A 17804-nucleotide genomic window follows, 5' to 3' on the forward strand; every position below is an offset into this window, starting at 1 on the left:
AATACTTTGGCAGTTAATAATTGACCCTGTTGACTATTTGCAACAAAATGTTTGATGGTTCTGTGATCACTCCCCAGTATCAATTTCAAGAGTGCTGCATCCCTGTGTAAGGCTTTTAACACTTTTCTTCTATGGTCCATTTTGCCTTAGACCTTAATTAGCCTGTTAGGGTTATAGTTTGTTCACTGTCATCATTAGGAAAAGCCAGGTGATGCAAATTTCATAGCTTCATAAAAACCCAGCATCCTCTAACCTTGTGCCAAAAAACATGTGTTCCTCTAATCAGCTGCCTAGCACTCTGAAAATGAAAATGATGGAGGCCCACAAAGCAGAAAGGCTATAAGATAGCAAAGCATTTTCAAGTTACCCTTTCCTCAGTTCGAAATATAATTAGGAAATGGCTTTTCCCAGGAAAAGTGTAGGTTAAGATAATGTCTGGAAAACCAAACAAAATTTCTGTAAGAGCTGCTTGTTGGATTGCTAGGGAGTTAAATCAGAACCTCTGCTTAACTGCATCCCTCAAATAAGAATTGAAAGACTCTTGGCTGGCTACAAAAAGCATTTACAATCTGTGATACTTGCCAAAGGAAGTGCTACTAGGTATTAACTATGCAGGGTGCCCAAACTTTTGCATCTGCTCATTTTGCATTTTTATTAATTTTAATATGTAAAAGATGAAAATATTGTTTTTCTTTTTACCTAAAATACAAAGAAAATGTGTCATATTTAACTTTATGTCTTTTAGAGATCATTTTTTCTTCATTATGCTTAACTGTTTAGAATAACAGTAATTTTGACCAGGGGTCCCAAAAGTTTACTTGCCCCTGTATCTCACTGCAGCTGCACCTGCACCCTACTGGTTCCTGTGTAAACTAAGATCCCTAGCTGCACAACACCCTGATGGTTCAGGCACAGACTGCAATATTACTAGCCACAGAACTAGAAATCCACAATTTGGACTGGTCTGCTTGAAAGGCCGTCAGATTGTTTTTTGAACCGCCTGGGGAACTACAAGAGAGAATACTAACACTACAATTCAACATAGGTAAAAATGCAGAGAAAGACAAGGACCCAAGGTGTGGAAACAAAATGTGCACAAATGGACAAAGGAGAAGTAATAAATGTAAACAAGGGTGAACTCTTAATGACCTAATAAAAAACAAAAAAGAAGATATAGGAAAGACAAAAGTGAATACACAGAGAGAGCAACACTGCTCTTTACCTAAATCCCTTAGCTGTAGGGCTGGAACTCCTTAGCACTCATCCACATAGAAATATACTCAGCAGAGAATGATGGTATATATAGAGTATAGATAGCAACACCCGGGATGTGATAGGACAGGGAAAATGAGTAAATCAAAAAGCTGATAACCACAAATAAAAAGGATAGAAACACAAGTAAAATACCATCCTCAATTGGACAGGGACCGACCAGGCTGTGACTTAACATGGAAGGAAACTGATGATGCTACGCAAGGTCACTAGTTCAGTTCTGAACCCGATGCTTGACAAAAAGTAGCTGCACGGACATCGTGCAACTGCTCTAGTGAGGAGGTGTCTGTCAGACAGAGGCAGACTCTCCATAGAGAATGCAAAGATGGTTTTATCATCTCAGCCTTCTAGCGCCAAATAAGTACTATGTATACAATATAAGAAAGGCTGACTACCGTTCCTTCTCCCTACCCAGCAAAGTGAAAAATTATGTCCCATATATCAGATAATATTTTTTAATATCCGAACTAGGAAAAATTTAGACCTCTTAAAACTCCCCCTATGTGAAAAATATGCCTGGTCATGAATGGAGAAAATTGGCCCAATCTTGTACTGGTTTAAGGGGGTCTCCAGCTTTATGTTGCAAAGCACATTCTCTGAATAATGAAAAAAATGCAGCTATCTCATTTGGTTTTTCACAAAGAACACAGACGGAGAAAAACCGCTCACCACTGCAGAGACAAGCCTGTATAGGTCCTCCAGGTAAATCCCATGGACAGCACGGATCACGGCAGCAAGCCCAATGGACAATAGAACAAGGTAATGGAAAAGATCCGGCTGAACTCCAACCTGAGGAAGGTGTCTCGCCGAAACGCGTAGTGTGGTAATTATCATCTACCAGTGTGTACAAGCCGGTGTCATTATCTGTAACAAGGGTATTTTTTAACACTAGAACTACTGGACTCGTGACACCTACTAGAACTACATAGTGCGAAGTAGTCAAAATGACTACCTCAGTAGTTCTAGTGTTAATCTAAAGGCTGCTTTACATGCAAAGACATCGCTAACGAGATGTCGTTGGGGTCACGAAATTCGTGATGCACATCCGGCCTCGTTAGCGACGTCGTAGCGTGTGAAATGCACGAACGACCGTCAACGATCAAAAATACTCACCATATCGTTGATCGTTGACGTGTCGTTCCATTCCCGATTATCATTGCTGTTGCAGGATGCAGGTTGTTTGTCGTTTCTGCGGCAGCACACATCGCTACGTGTGACACCGCAGGAACGAGGAACATCACCTTACCTTCGGCCGCCCGCAATGAGGAAGGAAGGAGGTGGGTGGGATGTTCGTCCCGCCCATCTCCGCCCCTCCGCCCCTCATCCGCAGTGATTTGCCTGTGACGCACAACCGACGGGGGTGGGAATGCTCGCTAGCGATATTGATAGCGATATCGCTGCCGTGTAAAGTGCCCTTAAGACGAAATAAAGAAGAATTTTTACTTATCCGTTGGAGTTCAGCTGGATATTTTCCATTACCTTGTTTTATTATCTCATTTACTTTGGCCCTTTGTTTGCATCTTTTTTGAGTAAAATTTTACACAACCCATACAATATCCCTTGAAAGTCATCAAGTGCGCAAAAATAAACTTTAGACAGATTTTGTACTTCACTAGTGTACTGGAGTGCAACTACAGAAAACTTTTGCGACATTTAAAATATCCTAAGGCTCTGTGCGTACTGGGAAGTGGAATTTTCTTGAGAAAATTCCGCATGCCCTCAAAGATTACCGCACCCGCGGTAAAAAACCGCGGGAAACCGCACCCGAAAACCGCATGCGGTTTGCCGCGGTTTTACCGCGGTATTATTCGCGGTATTGCCGCGGTTTTGCCGCGTGCGGGTTGGGATGTGCTTTATTGCATTCAATGCAATAAAGCACATTGAAGAAAAAAAAAAAAAAAAAAGTCATTTAATTCTGAGAGTAGATAGACAGAAGAATAGATAGAGGGATAGATAGACAGAGGGATAGATAGAGAGATGGATGACAGATCGCTGCATTTCCCACGGTCGGCAGTGAGTTCACATTACCGGCCGTGGGAAATGACCGGTAATTACCTCTGCTGCTTTCATTCAGCGCTGTGTGTTAGTCGCGGCTGGATGGAAGCAGCGCTGGACGTCGGACCTGGATTACGCCGGAGCTTTGGTGCGGGAGGGGTTAATAAAATGGTGAACGAGGCTTGTTTGTTTTATTTAAAATAAAGGATTTTTCGGTGTGTTTTTTTTCACTTTACTTACGGGTTGATCATGTCAGCTGTCACATAGACGCTGCCATGATCAAGCCTGGGGTTAACCCCTTGTATTACCTTGCCACCACTGCTACACGGTGGCAAGAAGAGCCGGGGACACGCCGGCATTGCCGCATATTGCATGCGACAGTGCCGGGGCAGCTGCGGCTGATATTCTCGGCTGCGGGAGGGGGAGTGAGGCGGGGGACATTACCCCTGCCCCTCTCCCTCCCCAGCCTGAGAATACCGGGCCGCCGCTGTGTGCTTACCTCGGCTGGAAGGTAAATATGCAGCGGAGCCCACGTTCTTTTTTTTCTATATTTCCGTTTGCTTTCTATGTGTGTTCTATGTGTCTGTGTCTATGTGTTCTGTGTCTGTGATGTCTGTGTGTGTGATCTGTGTGTTTGTGTTTACTCTCTGCACGGCTTCCTCTTCCTGTAATGACATCACTTCCCTGCAAAACCGCAGACAAGCGATGCACATTACTGGAGGTAAACCGCAAAATACCGCAGGGAATAACGCAGGAAAACGCAGTGAACCGCACAGAATTTGCTGCCTGCGTTATTCCCTGCGGGATTTCATGATTAACATTGAGTCAATGGAGTGAAATCCCGCAGCGACGTGCGGAAAAGAAGTGACATGCACTTGTTTTTGCTGCGGGATTCCCGCAGCAAAACATGCAGCTGTCAAATTCCGCCCAGTGCGCACAGGATTTTTTTTCTCCATAGGATTTGCTGGTGATTCACTGCAGAGATGTTATGAACATTTTCTGCAGTGAAACATGCAGCAAATCCGCGGCAAAATCCGCGAAAAATCCGGTAAGTGCGCACATAGCCTAAATGATGAATTAACTGAACACATCTGGATAAAGAAAACCGCATCTCCATTGTAGAGCAAGCCTAAAAAGGGACAAGTCTGAAAACACTAGATTAAAAGTAGCACAAAGGCAACAATGACTTTGTTGCATATATAAAAATGCCTAAGTAAGTTCACGTTACTGAAAAAAAAAGCATAAAAAGAATGAAGAATCTGGACGTTTCTTCAAAATCTTGGTTTGAAACTAGTCAAAAGGCTGCAAAACATGTTGCAAAATGGCATTAGTATGACAGCTAGAGGTGCGTTTCAGAGGAGCATTAGTTCTGTAATGGCTCATTTTGTTATCAGTTTCCTCCCATATCATAGGGGCTGCTGCATCCTGTATTGCTTAAATATGGCTGTCTTTTTTCTGCTGTTTTTTTATTTTACGTCTTTTTGATGTGTTTTATTTTAGTTTGCTCCCATTGTATAGATAAACTCTCTTTTTAACACATGAATTTATTAAAGGTTATATAATCTTCTATTACTTATTTGTCCGAATTCTACTTTTTTCTGTAGGTGCCTTGACCCAAGCCGTTCGAAACTTTGCAAAAAGCCTTGAAGGTTGGCTCTCTAGTGCCATGAGTAATATTCCACAAAGAATGGTACAAACCAAGGTGAGAGAGTTTCTCCACCCCCAATAATAGGAAGAATATAATGCACTGAAGCTGTATTCATAAGGCATTTTTTTGCTTTGACAGGTTGCTGCTGTAAGTGCCTTTGCTCAAACTCTGCGAAGATACACATCTCTCAATCACTTGGCTCAGGCAGCGCGTGCCGTGCTCCAGAACACATCTCAGATTAACCAGATGCTTAATGACCTCAACCGCGTGGACTTTGCCAATGTCCAGGTAATATGAAATGGAGGAAGGTTACTGCTACATACTACTGATGTCTTACAAATCCCCTTTTTCTAGTATCCAGTTATCATAACACAAGTAATCCATATAGATGGAACAGCACATTCAATCTTAGACTCTTGGAATTAAAGAATAATTATTTACAGCAGGGGCAGCCCTTATCATTTGTGGAACGAGAGGCCCAAGAAATAAGGGGTCCCACTTCCACCTACAAAGCAGCAAGCAGCATCTGTCACAGACACATTATTGGACTGTAAATGGTCCAAATACTGTTTTTGCACAGGGGCCCTCTTCTGTCTATGTCCAACCCCTGATTTACAGGTTCAGTGTAAATTTCAGAAGGTTCATATGGAGACAAACTGAATATCAGCTCTTCATTAGGTCTCACTGACACAAGATGCTGAAATGGAAAGTATTTATAGTTTCACAAATGTATCGCTGAGGCCACTGGTAAAGGTGCTGTGAAGCGCCAAGCTCAATACACTGGTGGACCCTTTAAAAGAATCCTTTGCAACTTGATTAAAGGAATGTGACATGAAATGTGACTGTGTCTTGGTTTGTGATAGGAGCAGGCTTCCTGGGTGTGCCAGTGTGATGACAACATGGTGCAGAGACTAGAAACCGACTTCAAAATGACTCTTCAGCAGCAAAGCACTTTGGAGCAGTGGGCTGCCTGGCTCGATAATGTGGTGACGCAAGCACTCAAACCGTACGAAGGAAGGCCCAGCTTTCCTAAGGCAGCTCGACAATTTCTGCTTAAATGGTCATTTTACAGGTAATACTAAGATAGTGCATTCTTAGTGATCAATGACAGCTACCATTTCATGTGATTGATGTACCCTTAAGAACTATGGGGAATGCATTCCAAAAAGTGAATAAGCAGAAAACTTTCTAAATCACTTACAAGGAAAGTTTAAAGGGAATCTGTCAGCAGGTTTTTGGTAACTCATCTGAGAGCAGAGTGATGTAAGTAAAGGGATCCTGAATCCATCAATGTATCACTTAGATTACTGGATGCAGCCATTATGACGCAATCAGAATTTTTAGATTTAGCCATGTAACAGAGCTAAGAGAAATATCCAGCTCACACTAGGCTCTCAGTAGTGACTGTACATTGACAGTGAGGTGTAAATCAGAGGAGGGGTCATGCCAGTCTGCCATGCACGTGACATCGTAGTTCAAAGTATAGCCATGTGTAAGCAGAGCCAACGTCTGCGGAGACGTGGGCTCTACTTACACCAGGCTACAATTTATAATTAGCTCGGGCACAATCCCTTTACTCCTTTTTTAAGCCAGCATCAGGACAGCTATCTTTTGCGGTGATTTTGCCAATTGACATGTTACTACTATCATTGTGATAATAAGGCTCGGGCTGAGTCAAAACGATAACATTGGAATTTATCTGATACGTATTCCTAAAATAAAATTGCTGTCATATTTTTCACTATTTGTGTGCCGGAGTGTATACTTTCTATTGATTTACTTTTTTGCTCCTGAGCACCACCCAAGTAGTTGAGCGGGGACTCATTTTTCTTATTGTAGTTCAAGCAATGAGAAGTCCTGCTGCTTAACACTAGAAGTCCCAGAGAGGGGTCATTTAACATTTCTACCTTTGGAACCCAGAGACGGGTCGAATGACCTGAAGGATTTTACCTAACATCCTATAATCACCGTCTTTTGTTCTGTAATTAAGGCCATTACTGTCGCACCACATGAGGTCGTTGTTTTCCATTGAGTTTAGCCATTTAGTTTCTAGTTAGTTCAATTCAGTTTGGACTAAGGGTCATTTGACCCTCTTTTGGGACTTCAGGGGGGAGCTCGACATTTCTGGGACTTCTAGTGTTAAACAAACAGCAAATAAACAACAGATTGGACCTTTACAAGACAGGCTTCCCTGAATCCTAAAGGCCACTTTACACACAGAGATAAATCTTTGGCAGATCTGTGGTTGCAGTGAAATCATGGACATATTGTTCCATTTGTACACAGCCACAAACCTGGCACTGATTGTCCACAATTTCACTGCAACCACAAATCTGCTGCAGATTTATCTGTGTGTGTAAAGTGGCCTTAAGTGTTAACCCTTGCAGCATGCTGTCTTCATTTTACCTAGCAAAAGCCTGTTGACAGATTCCCATTAAGGCCTCTCTTTTTTATTATATCAGACCATTACATCATGCATAGTGGTAAGAAGGATCTTGGCCGTATTAAGAGAAATGTTTTTTTTAAAGAATTCTTGCGTGATATATGCGCTGCATAATAATTCATATTTACTTTAATAGTGGAGTCCATTTATCATAGATCCTGTAAAAGAAAACATTATGACATCACCGTGAATACAGCCTAATCCTTAGGGCTCGTTCACACAAGCGTATTATGTGGATGTGTGCTGTATATGCTAAAATCAGATAGCACACTTAGCAATGTTATTCAGTAGAGCTGCTCAGTGAGAATTTTTTTTTCATACGGACCAAATGTCCATGAGAAAAAAACTGCAGTTTGCACTATTCTTTTCTATATTTTGGATAAGTCTCAACTATTCAAGTTTATGCGGGTGTAAAGAAAATTGTATCCCATAGAGTTCATCCATTTTGCATCTGATTTTTAGGGATACTTGGCCATTATTAACATGGGAAACTGTCTTTATTTTTGGATTTTTTTTTTTTTTTTAAATGATGATGTTTAGAAATTAATGCAATACAGATGTCATATGGATATAAAAAATGGGCACATGAATGGCAGACAGATGTAGAAAAACAGACCCATAGATGGCAGACCAATGTAAACAATGGACACATACTGGCAGACTGATGGATTTTGTTCATTTTTCTGGATGAAAATCAGACTATTTTCACATGCTCATCTGATCTTGGCCTTATCGTTCTAGAACGTTCATTATGTACTTTTATCTAAAGGCCCTTTTGCATAGGTGAATAATCAGGCCATGTAACATGGCAGCAATCCGAGCAAGCAAGCAAAACTGTTGTTCATCAGCTGGTCTCATGTCTTATGCAGCCTAAACATTCATCGTTATCATCAACACTTTATCCAGTGTGAAAAAGGATATGCAGCTGATCAGTACAGAATGAATTGCATTAGTGATCATTCGTCCCCACTTTCCATCTTTTCCATGTAAAAGGGCCTTAAACAAGCACTGATCAACTTGTCATACAATCAGTTGGTGCTCAAATGGGCATGCCTGTAAAAACTGCCATAAAATACACATGTATTACCTGAATCTTGCCCTGGATTGATTGGTTAATGGATCACAATAGCTAACTATGGAACAAGCATAGGTTCAGACCCAAGGACTTTTAATTGTCCTTCTGCTCGGTCAATGGAAAGACTACAATCTAATAATGATAATGCAATTCCTGTGGTTTAGGCTTTATAATTTGATTAAAGTTGGATTTCTACCATATATACAGTGCCTTTGAAAAGTATTTATACACTATGAACATTTCCACATTTTTTCATGATACACCCACAAACTTGAATGTATTTTAATAGGATTTTATGGGATATACCAACACAAAGTTGCAAGTATTGGTGCAAATTAAATGATTTTGGGGGTTTCTAAATATTTTAAAAAATATAAATCTGAAAATTGTGACATGCATTTGTATTCAGCACCCCTGAGTCAATACTTTGTAGGACCACCTTTCTCTGCAATTACCATTATACGTCTTCTTTCCACTTTTTCATATTTGCGGAGTATTTAACTAATATATATCCTGTGGACAGATTATGTCACCTGTGCTGTGAATCTCTGCATCTCGTCTGGAGTGACTATGGGCCTCTTGACTGCTTCTCTAATTAGTGCTTTCTTAGCTATGGATGTCAAGACGGCTATGTCTTGGTGGGTTTGCAGTTTTACCATACTCCCTAGATTTTTGGATGATGGATTGAACAGTGCTCCATGAAGTGTTCAGAACTTGGGCTATTTTTTATACCCTACCCTTGCTTTCCTCTCCTCCACAACTTTATCACTGACCTGTCTGGTGTATTCTTTGGTATTCATGATGCTATTTGATCTTTAATGTTCTCAGACAAACTTCTGAGGCCTTCACAGAACAGCTGTAGTTATACTGAGAATAAATTACAGGTGCACTCTATTTACTAATTAGGTGACTTCTGGAGGCAACTGGTCACTCAGGATTTTAGCCAGTGGCATCAAACTACAGGGGGCTGAATACAAAGGCATGTCACAATTTTCAGCTTTATATTTTTAAAATATTTTAAAAAAAACATGGATCATTTCCTTTACACTTCATAAATACTTGTTACTTTTTGTTGGTATGTCACATAAAATCCAGATAAGATACATTTAAGTTTGTGAATGTAACATGAAAAATTTGAGAAAGTTCACGGGATATGAAAACTTTTTCAAGATACTGTATGAAATCCTTTTTATATGTCTTGCTTTTAACATTTGTAAAGATGCTTTAAAAAGTTAACAAATCACTTAATGGACATTTGTTTTCTCAAACAGTTCCATGGTTATCCGTGACTTAACCCTGCGCAGTGCTGCTAGCTTTGGCTCTTTCCATCTGATTCGCCTTCTCTACGATGAATACATGTTTTATTTAGTTGAACATAGGGTTGCTCAGGCAACTGGTGAATCCCCAATAGCCGTCATGGGAGAGGTGAGTGTGTCAAGATATGTTTATCATGGATTATTCTTGTATAAGACATACCAAACTGGACTACCAGCTTTCAGTATTTTCCAGTATATTCAGGCAGAAACAGCAATACTATAAAGGTGAAAAACAGGGAACTCAAAATGGAGGCTAATGGGACAAAAAATAGGATATAAAATGTTATGTATACCCCATCCTTTTAGAAATGATGCTACATGCTTTGTGAGCATATTGAGATTGCCAAATATGACCCTTATGGAAAAGTAGATTTTAGAATTTTTCCAATAAGACCTAGAAAACTTTCTGGATGTGCGGTGAGTGTCAGACAATATATTACAGGTACGTAGCTGATATGCTGTGCTGAATAAATAATGAGGTGGTGATCTGTTATGCAGGAGCATAGCTATAGGGGCTGCAGAGGTAGCAATCCCAATTGAGCCTTGTTGCCTGAGGTGACCATTCACAAAATAAACCAGTAATGTAAATGTCACATGGTTGAGGACTCCGTTATAGATTTTGCATTGGGGACCCTCAAGCGTCAAGATACACCTATGCTATGGATCCTAGAGCTATGCTGTACACATAAAATGCCAATGAGCACAAGGATATAAACATTTTATGAAGAATTATATGAAATGGGAACAGTTTAGGCAATCCAGCAAATTAATTATAAATCAACAGAATTATATAAAGAGGTTCTCTATCCAATTGTATTTTTTAGAAAAATCTGATTAAAATTGCAGATGAAATGGGGAATGAGATGAATGGGCTAATGCTATTCCTATCCTCTTCTTTCAGCACAATGCCATGCCATCTTTGACTCCCTATCCTTTAATATTTGGTAAAAATTAGTGATGGGCGATGCCCCCGATGGTCGGGATCGGCAGCCTCTCTCCAAGCATTTTGTAAAGAACGGGATCAAGATAACACAGTCTTGCGTCTGGTCACCGATCTCGGGCTTTACAGTTATGGGATGGGGCAGGGGGGCTGTAAAATGATGAATATAGTTAATAATAAACATTGTCATTATACTTACAGGTCCCGCAATACGTCCTGCAGACTCTGTCTCCTGGCCTCTTCTGTTTCCGAGTCCGATCATTGCTGTGCCCTCCCAGTAACCAGTACTGACTAAAGGACCTTCCGTGACGTCATGGCAATGTGACCAGTCAGGTGGGAATGTTGTATTACCTCGTTGGTTACAGACTGGTCACATGACTATGACGTCATCAAAGGTCCTGTCCTGTTAACTGAACTGTGATTGTCACTGTGGAGTGTCGCATCGCATCACGGCGCACAATCTCCCGACAGGAGAGTTTACTAGAGATTCATGGTGGCCATGTCTAATTTGGCGTGACACCATTAATTTTGGGCTTAGTACCATATGAGAATACAAAGCTGGTATTAACCCCTATATTACCCAGCGTGGGAAATGGCGCATTGTTTCTTAGCACCATTTCCAGGAGTTTTACCTGGCTCGACCAGTGGTCCTGGTGGCGGAGGCACGCTGGGCAATAAAGGGGTTAATACCAGCTTTGTATTCTTAGATGGTACTAAGCCCAAAATTCATGGTGTCACGCCAAATCAGACATGACCACCATGAATTTCTAATAAACAGTAAAAAAAAAACACAACCCATAGAAAAATGTTCCTATTGGAAATAAAACAAAAAAAACATTTAGAGATTCCAACTTTATAATAAAAAAAAATTCTTAGTCTGACGTAGTCCACAGGGTCAGGAATGTCAACTCTGCTTCATCACTATGTAAACACAAGCGGCTCTACAGAGAGAAGGAGAGAGAGCATTGTCAGCTCTGCTACATCGCTCTGTACAGAGCAAGAAACAGACTGACAGTGAGGGGATGATTCCACGTTCCTGATTCCAGGACCTTCGATGATGTCATAGTCATGTGACCAGTCTGTAAGCCAATGTCTGTATATAACATTCACACCAGACTGGTCACATGGCTATGATGTCATGCAAGGTCCTTTAGGCAGTGGTGCTTACTGGGGGCACAGCAATGATCGGACGCGAAAGCAGCGGCCGGGAGATAGCGGGTCTGCAGGACGTGTCGCGGGACCTGTAAGTATGATCATAATGTTTTTTAAAAACTTGCTTTTTTTTTTTACCGCCCCTGGACCCGATTTGTAACACGAGATTCCCAGGAAAGCTCGTGATCGGGATTGTGTACACGATCACTATGTGATTGGTACGATCCCCGATCTTTACAGTTCGGGATCACCATCACTAGTAAAAATGTGAACATAATTTTGCTGTAAGTCTATCTGCGATGAGGCTGAATAGATCTTGAGGCTGAACACTAAGACGGCACTATAAATACATGAATGGACATTCTCCTTTTAGTAATATTGCTGAATTGAAATGTAACTTGTTTAAAGTCTTTCCTTTATATACAGTATCTAATATTAAAAGGAACTTGTCACTAGATTTTTGCATTCTAAACCAAAGCTAAAACCTTAAGCAGCACCTGTGCTGCATTCTATAAAGCTGCATGTGTCCCCTGACTCCCCCTGTAGACCCCCAAATACCTTTATAAAAACTCCCACCATGTATGTAAATCCTTGGGTCCAGTCCGATGGTTATGGTTCCGGTCCCTCCTTTCGGTGCTGATCATTGTACTCCTTTGACGATTGATGTAGATGACGCCTCCGGCACCATCCACATCACCAGGCAAAATCTCACGCATGTGTAGAGAACTTGCCCACTTGCTCAGATGCAGCTATGTTTTCAGCTCCGCCTGTAATAGTGCACCTGTGTGAGCCAGCAATTTTTTAGGGCAGGCGCAAGATTTTGCCCTGTTACGTAGATGGTGCCAGAGGCATCATCCACATTAATCATCAAAAGAAGGCGGCGATCAGCACCGAAAGGAGGGACTGGAGCCCCAACAGAGGATGCCCATTGGATCGGACCAAAGAATTTGCATACAAGGTGGGAGATTTATAAATGTATTTGTGGGATCTACAGGGGAGTTAGGGGACAACATGCACCTTTATAGAATGCCACACAGGCGCTACTTAAGGTGCTAGCTTTGGTTTAGAACGCAGATATCTGGTGACAGGTTCGCTTTAAAGTACAGTTGCCGTCCCAACATTTCTCTCTGACCCTGATCTTTAATAGTGGTAGAAAGTGAAAACATTAGAACAGAGTTTCAGTAGTAAAAGTAAAAAAAACTAGTTTGTATTTTATTAAATTCAACTCCAGCTACACCCACAAGCATTTTAATCATTGCCTAGTATTGCAGTATACTGCCTTTTCTTACTTATAACATTCTGCTTCTGTCAAGTACTGGGGTTGAACTTAAAGGGATATCATCATAGACATAGATGTCATATGAATTGCATGTATGATAAATGTCTTCCAGGTGGAGGGTCCACATTTGGGACTCCCACGTGTCAGGGCAACATGAAAACAATGTATTTTAGCTCCCATTAACAAGGATTGAGAGAAGCATGAATGCATAGTCACATTTCCACTTTATTTCTTCTACTCTGTGGATCAGTGGATGCACAACAAATTTCATAGAATGGATACCCCTTTAAATAATCCGTCTGAGTAAAACTAGTACACTGTGTCAGGCATAGTGCAGGGTCTGAGGTGTGGTGCCTGAGATCTAGGAAAATACAAACTGTGCATCCCTGTCCTAGAGGGGAATATGCAGTCCACTAAACAGCTTAAAAAGAATCTGTCAGAAGCATCAACCCTCCTAAGCCGTCTATATGGGTATGAGGTCATAGAAATCTGAATAAAAATATACCTTGATATATCTGATCCAATGACATACTGCAGATAAATTCACTATTTTTTAAATATGTAAAAAGACTGTTCTTTGGGCAGGACATAGATCTTCCCAAGAGCCTGCCTCCAGAGATTATTATACATAGGACCACTTCTGTATGTAAATTAATCCCTTCACTGTATGGCCAGGGTCACACTAGTGCATAACACGAACAAGTACTATCCATTTTTTTATCGGATAGCACTCGGACCAATGTTATTCAAGGGGGCTGTGCTGATGACCAAATTTTTTTCATGACTAAATCTGTCAGTGAAAAAAATCACACTATGCTGCGATTCACTCAGAAATCAGATGCCACTCACCCATTCAGGTCTATGAGTGGGTGGAAAATATTGGACTGCAGTTGATTGACATCTGAGTGCAGTATGATTTTCGCTGACTCATACAGTGGAGAAATTTTGTTCTCCATCTTCTCCTTACAGGATGCTATAGTTCTCACTTCCGAGAGAATCGATTCACATTATGCTGACATTGATCAAACTCGAATCAGAGTTTGACAAGAGTGTCATTAGCATAATTAACCCAATTCTCTTGGATTTGAGAATCTACGGTGGTGCATACGTAGACTGCTAATGTCCTTGATTCTGTGCAGTTCTCTTCACTTCCATGGGCACTAGCTTCAACTTCCTTCTTTATGGCTGGGTGTTGATTGCGCAGAAGGAAGTTGCAGCCAGTGCCCATGGTGATCGACACAAGCCCGAGATTTGATGAGCTAAGCATGCAGTGAGGAGATCACATAGAGGCAACGCAAAGTATTAAAATAAGCTCAGGAGGCAGTCTCTCAGGAAGATCCCTGTCTTGCCCAAAGATCTTAACACATCATCTATGTACTGTATTAAGAAAAGTGATTATTTACATTTAGTGACTAAATGTAGAACTGGTGGAGGAAGGTTGAACTAGATGGACCTAGGTCTTTTTTCAACCTAAGTAACTATGTAACTATGTAACTATGTAACTATGATTAGATTGCAAATATCAAAGCTATCAGTTTATTCAACTTTCTATAGCCTGCCTGCTGGCCCATATAGAGGGCTTATGAGAATTGATCCTTCTGACAGATTTCCTTTAAGTTTGGATAGCAATTATTTTTATAATGATGAGACTAATCTTACAAAGCCGTTTATGTCCAATTCTTGCAGTTTGGTGACTTAAATGACACATCGCCTGGAAATATGGAAAAAGGTAACAGGCTTTCAAACATGTAGCATGTCTTCTGTCCATCTCATTGTCTGTCTTTTACTATCCTTTTCTTCAGATTGCTTATCAATCTTTATGGCTGTACTTTTTCTGAATATCTATTATACAAGTGTAGTTGCATTCAGCTGCATGTTTCTGACAATATATACTGTGATCATGATCCAGAGACGTCATTTATTTTTTGTGAGAAAATGATCTAATAATGAAGCAGAATATAGTAATGTCCTTTGAGATTGTAATGTTGGACTTTTTAAAGTGTCACTACACCAACAGAGAATGTATCCCAGAGTACTTGCAGGATATAATAAAGTTCTGCACCGATAACCTTCATGACTTACCATTCATGAAGAAACTTCTAGTTTGGCTTTGATGACTGTGTTTAGTATAATACAAACATAGGACCTGATTCATCAAGCAGGTTTTGACAGAATTCTGGCATAAAATGGTTATAATGTTTTGCGCTACATGAGGTTGCACAACTTTTTTAGTCCATTCCAGCCAGTTTTACCCAATTATTAAAAAGTAGGCAGAGTTCAGGTGAAATGGGGTATAACCAAGTGTGCCCAATAATAATCATAATCTACACCACAAATAGTAGGGTAAATTACAACATAAATGTATGCCTGCATTTAGCAGGTGTACAATTCTAGTAATGACCTATGGCAGATGAAAGATGCCCAAATTCAATAAGAAGCATATACCTCCTAATCGATTTGGCACATCTTGCTCCAGTGCTCTCTTCACTAAAACCGGTTTACAATGCTTCAGTCTTAATGAATGAGTTTGGGGGGAAAAATAATTAAATAACTTTTTACTAGAGATGAGCAATTTGATTTATACTGTTGAGATCCTACGTTCAATCTGGCCCCCTGTAGCAGCCAGTGTTCTGTACCCAGCATCCTCAACTTGGCATCCTGAGTGTTCCTATGTCTTAGTCACTGGGTGTATGGGACGTCATGATAACACAGTGCCTTCTAAGTGCCCAGGAGGCTGGAACGTGGGTGCCAAGTGCAGAAGTGAAGTCCATGAGGACACAACTGGTGCCGGAACAGGGCTGCATGAAACTATTGCTCATCTTTACTATTTACATAATTTGCATTATTCATTATCATTTGTAGTAATAACCCATATAAACTCACTACTTTCCATGATTGGAGTAGCATACGTATAGACTGTGTCTTGCTGATGAGAAGTAGTTAAAAAAACAGACTCAAAAAGAGGCTGTTGATTTGTGTAAGGACAATAATATGAGACACGTAATTATAGAGTGGGGGGTTTTACCAGTCCACAGGGGCTGGAATAGTAGTATTTGAGCATACCAGCAGTTTAGTAGTGGAAGATACAAAAAAAACAATTCAGTCTTTGATTCTAAAAATCTGAGCAAAGATACAGTACAATAAAAAAAACCTTAAATACAAACAATTGGATGCATTTTTTAATGTCTATTTCAAATAAATGATATTGAGTTGACTTAGGCCAAAAGTATGGACCAAGGAGAGGAAGAGGTGAAATGACAATGGTAAAACGCCATGTATAGTACTGAAAGGTCCTTTAACTGTCCATATATACTATTTATATATACAGTTAGGTCCAGAAATATTTGGACAGTGACACAAGTTTTGTTATTTTAGCTGTTTACAAAAACATGTTCAGAAATACAATTATATATATAATATGGGCTGAAAGTGCACACTCCCAGCTGCAATATGAGAGTTTACACATCCAAATCGGAGAAAGGGTTTAGGAATCATAGCTCTGTAATGCATAGCCTCCTCTTTTTAAAGGGACCAAAAGTAATTGGACAAGGGACTCTAAGGGCTGCAATTAACTCTGAAGGCGTCTCCCTCGTTAACCTGTAATCAATGAAGTAGTTAAAAGGTCTGGGGTTGAAAAAAAGAAAAAATCCATCAGAGAGATAGCAGACATGCTTGGAGTATCAAAATCAACAGTCGGGTACATTCTGAGAAAAAAGGAATTGACTGGTGAGCTTGGGAACTCAAAAAGGCCTGGGCGTCCACGGATGACAACAGTAGTGCATGATCGCCGCATACTTTCTTTGGTGAAGAAGAACCCGTTCACAACATCAACTGAAGTCCAGAACACTCTCAGTGAAGTAGGTGTATCTGTCTCTAAGTCAACAGTAAAGAGAAGACTCCATGAAAGTAAATACAAAGGGTTCACATCCAGATGCAAACCATTCATCAATTCCAAAAATAGACAGGCCAGAGTTAAATTTGCTGAAAAACACCTCATGAAGCCAGCTCAGTTCTGGAAAAGTATTCTATGGACAGATGAGACAAAGATCAACCTGTACCAGAATGATGGGAAGAAAAAAGTTTGGAGAAGAAAGGGAATGGCACATGATCCAAGGCACACCACTTCCTCTGTAAAACATGGTGGAGGCAACGTGATGGCATGGGCATGCATGGCTTTCAATGGCACTGGGTCACTTGTGTTTATTGATGACATAACAGCAGACAAGAGTAGCCGGATGAATTCTGAAGTGTACCGGGATATACTTTCAGCCCAGATTCAGCCAAATGCCGCAAAGTTGATCGGACGGCGCTTCATAGTACAGATGGACAATGACCCCAAGCATACAGCCAAAGCTACCCAGGAGTTCATGAGTGCAAAAAAGTGGAACATTCTGCAATGGCCAAGTCAATCACCAGATCTTAACCCAATTGAGCATGCATTTCACTTGCTCAAATCCAGACTTAAGACGGAAAGACCCACAAACAAGCAAGACCTGAAGGGTGCGGCTGTAAAGGCCTGGCAAAGCATTAAGAAGGAGGAAACCCAGCGTTTGGTGATGTCCATGGGTTCCAGACTTAAGGCAGTGATTGCCTCCAAAGGATTCGCAACAAAATATTGAAAATAAAAATATTTTGTTTGGGTTTGGTTTATTTGTCCAATTACTTTTGACCTCCTAAAATGTGG

The 17804-nt window shown here is 40.6% G+C and overlaps 1 protein-coding gene across 2 annotated transcripts in view; it reads left to right on the top strand.

The window, feature by feature from the left end:
* The window catches only part of RFX3 (regulatory factor X3), a 406064-nt gene that overhangs the window by 376251 nt on the left and 12009 nt on the right, over positions 1 to 17804 (top strand). For both annotated transcript variants that reach the window (XM_075317604.1, XM_075317613.1), the window contains exons 12-16: positions 4872 to 4969; positions 5054 to 5203; positions 5779 to 5987; positions 9705 to 9858; positions 14807 to 14849. In XM_075317604.1, the coding sequence (XP_075173719.1) occupies positions 4872 to 4969; positions 5054 to 5203; positions 5779 to 5987; positions 9705 to 9858; positions 14807 to 14849 (654 nt within the window). The remainder of the gene's footprint in view (positions 1 to 4871; positions 4970 to 5053; positions 5204 to 5778; positions 5988 to 9704; positions 9859 to 14806; positions 14850 to 17804) is intronic.

The sequence above is a fragment of the Anomaloglossus baeobatrachus genome, chromosome 1, assembly GCF_048569485.1.
Source record: "Anomaloglossus baeobatrachus isolate aAnoBae1 chromosome 1, aAnoBae1.hap1, whole genome shotgun sequence".
NCBI lineage: Eukaryota > Metazoa > Chordata > Amphibia > Anura > Aromobatidae > Anomaloglossus > Anomaloglossus baeobatrachus.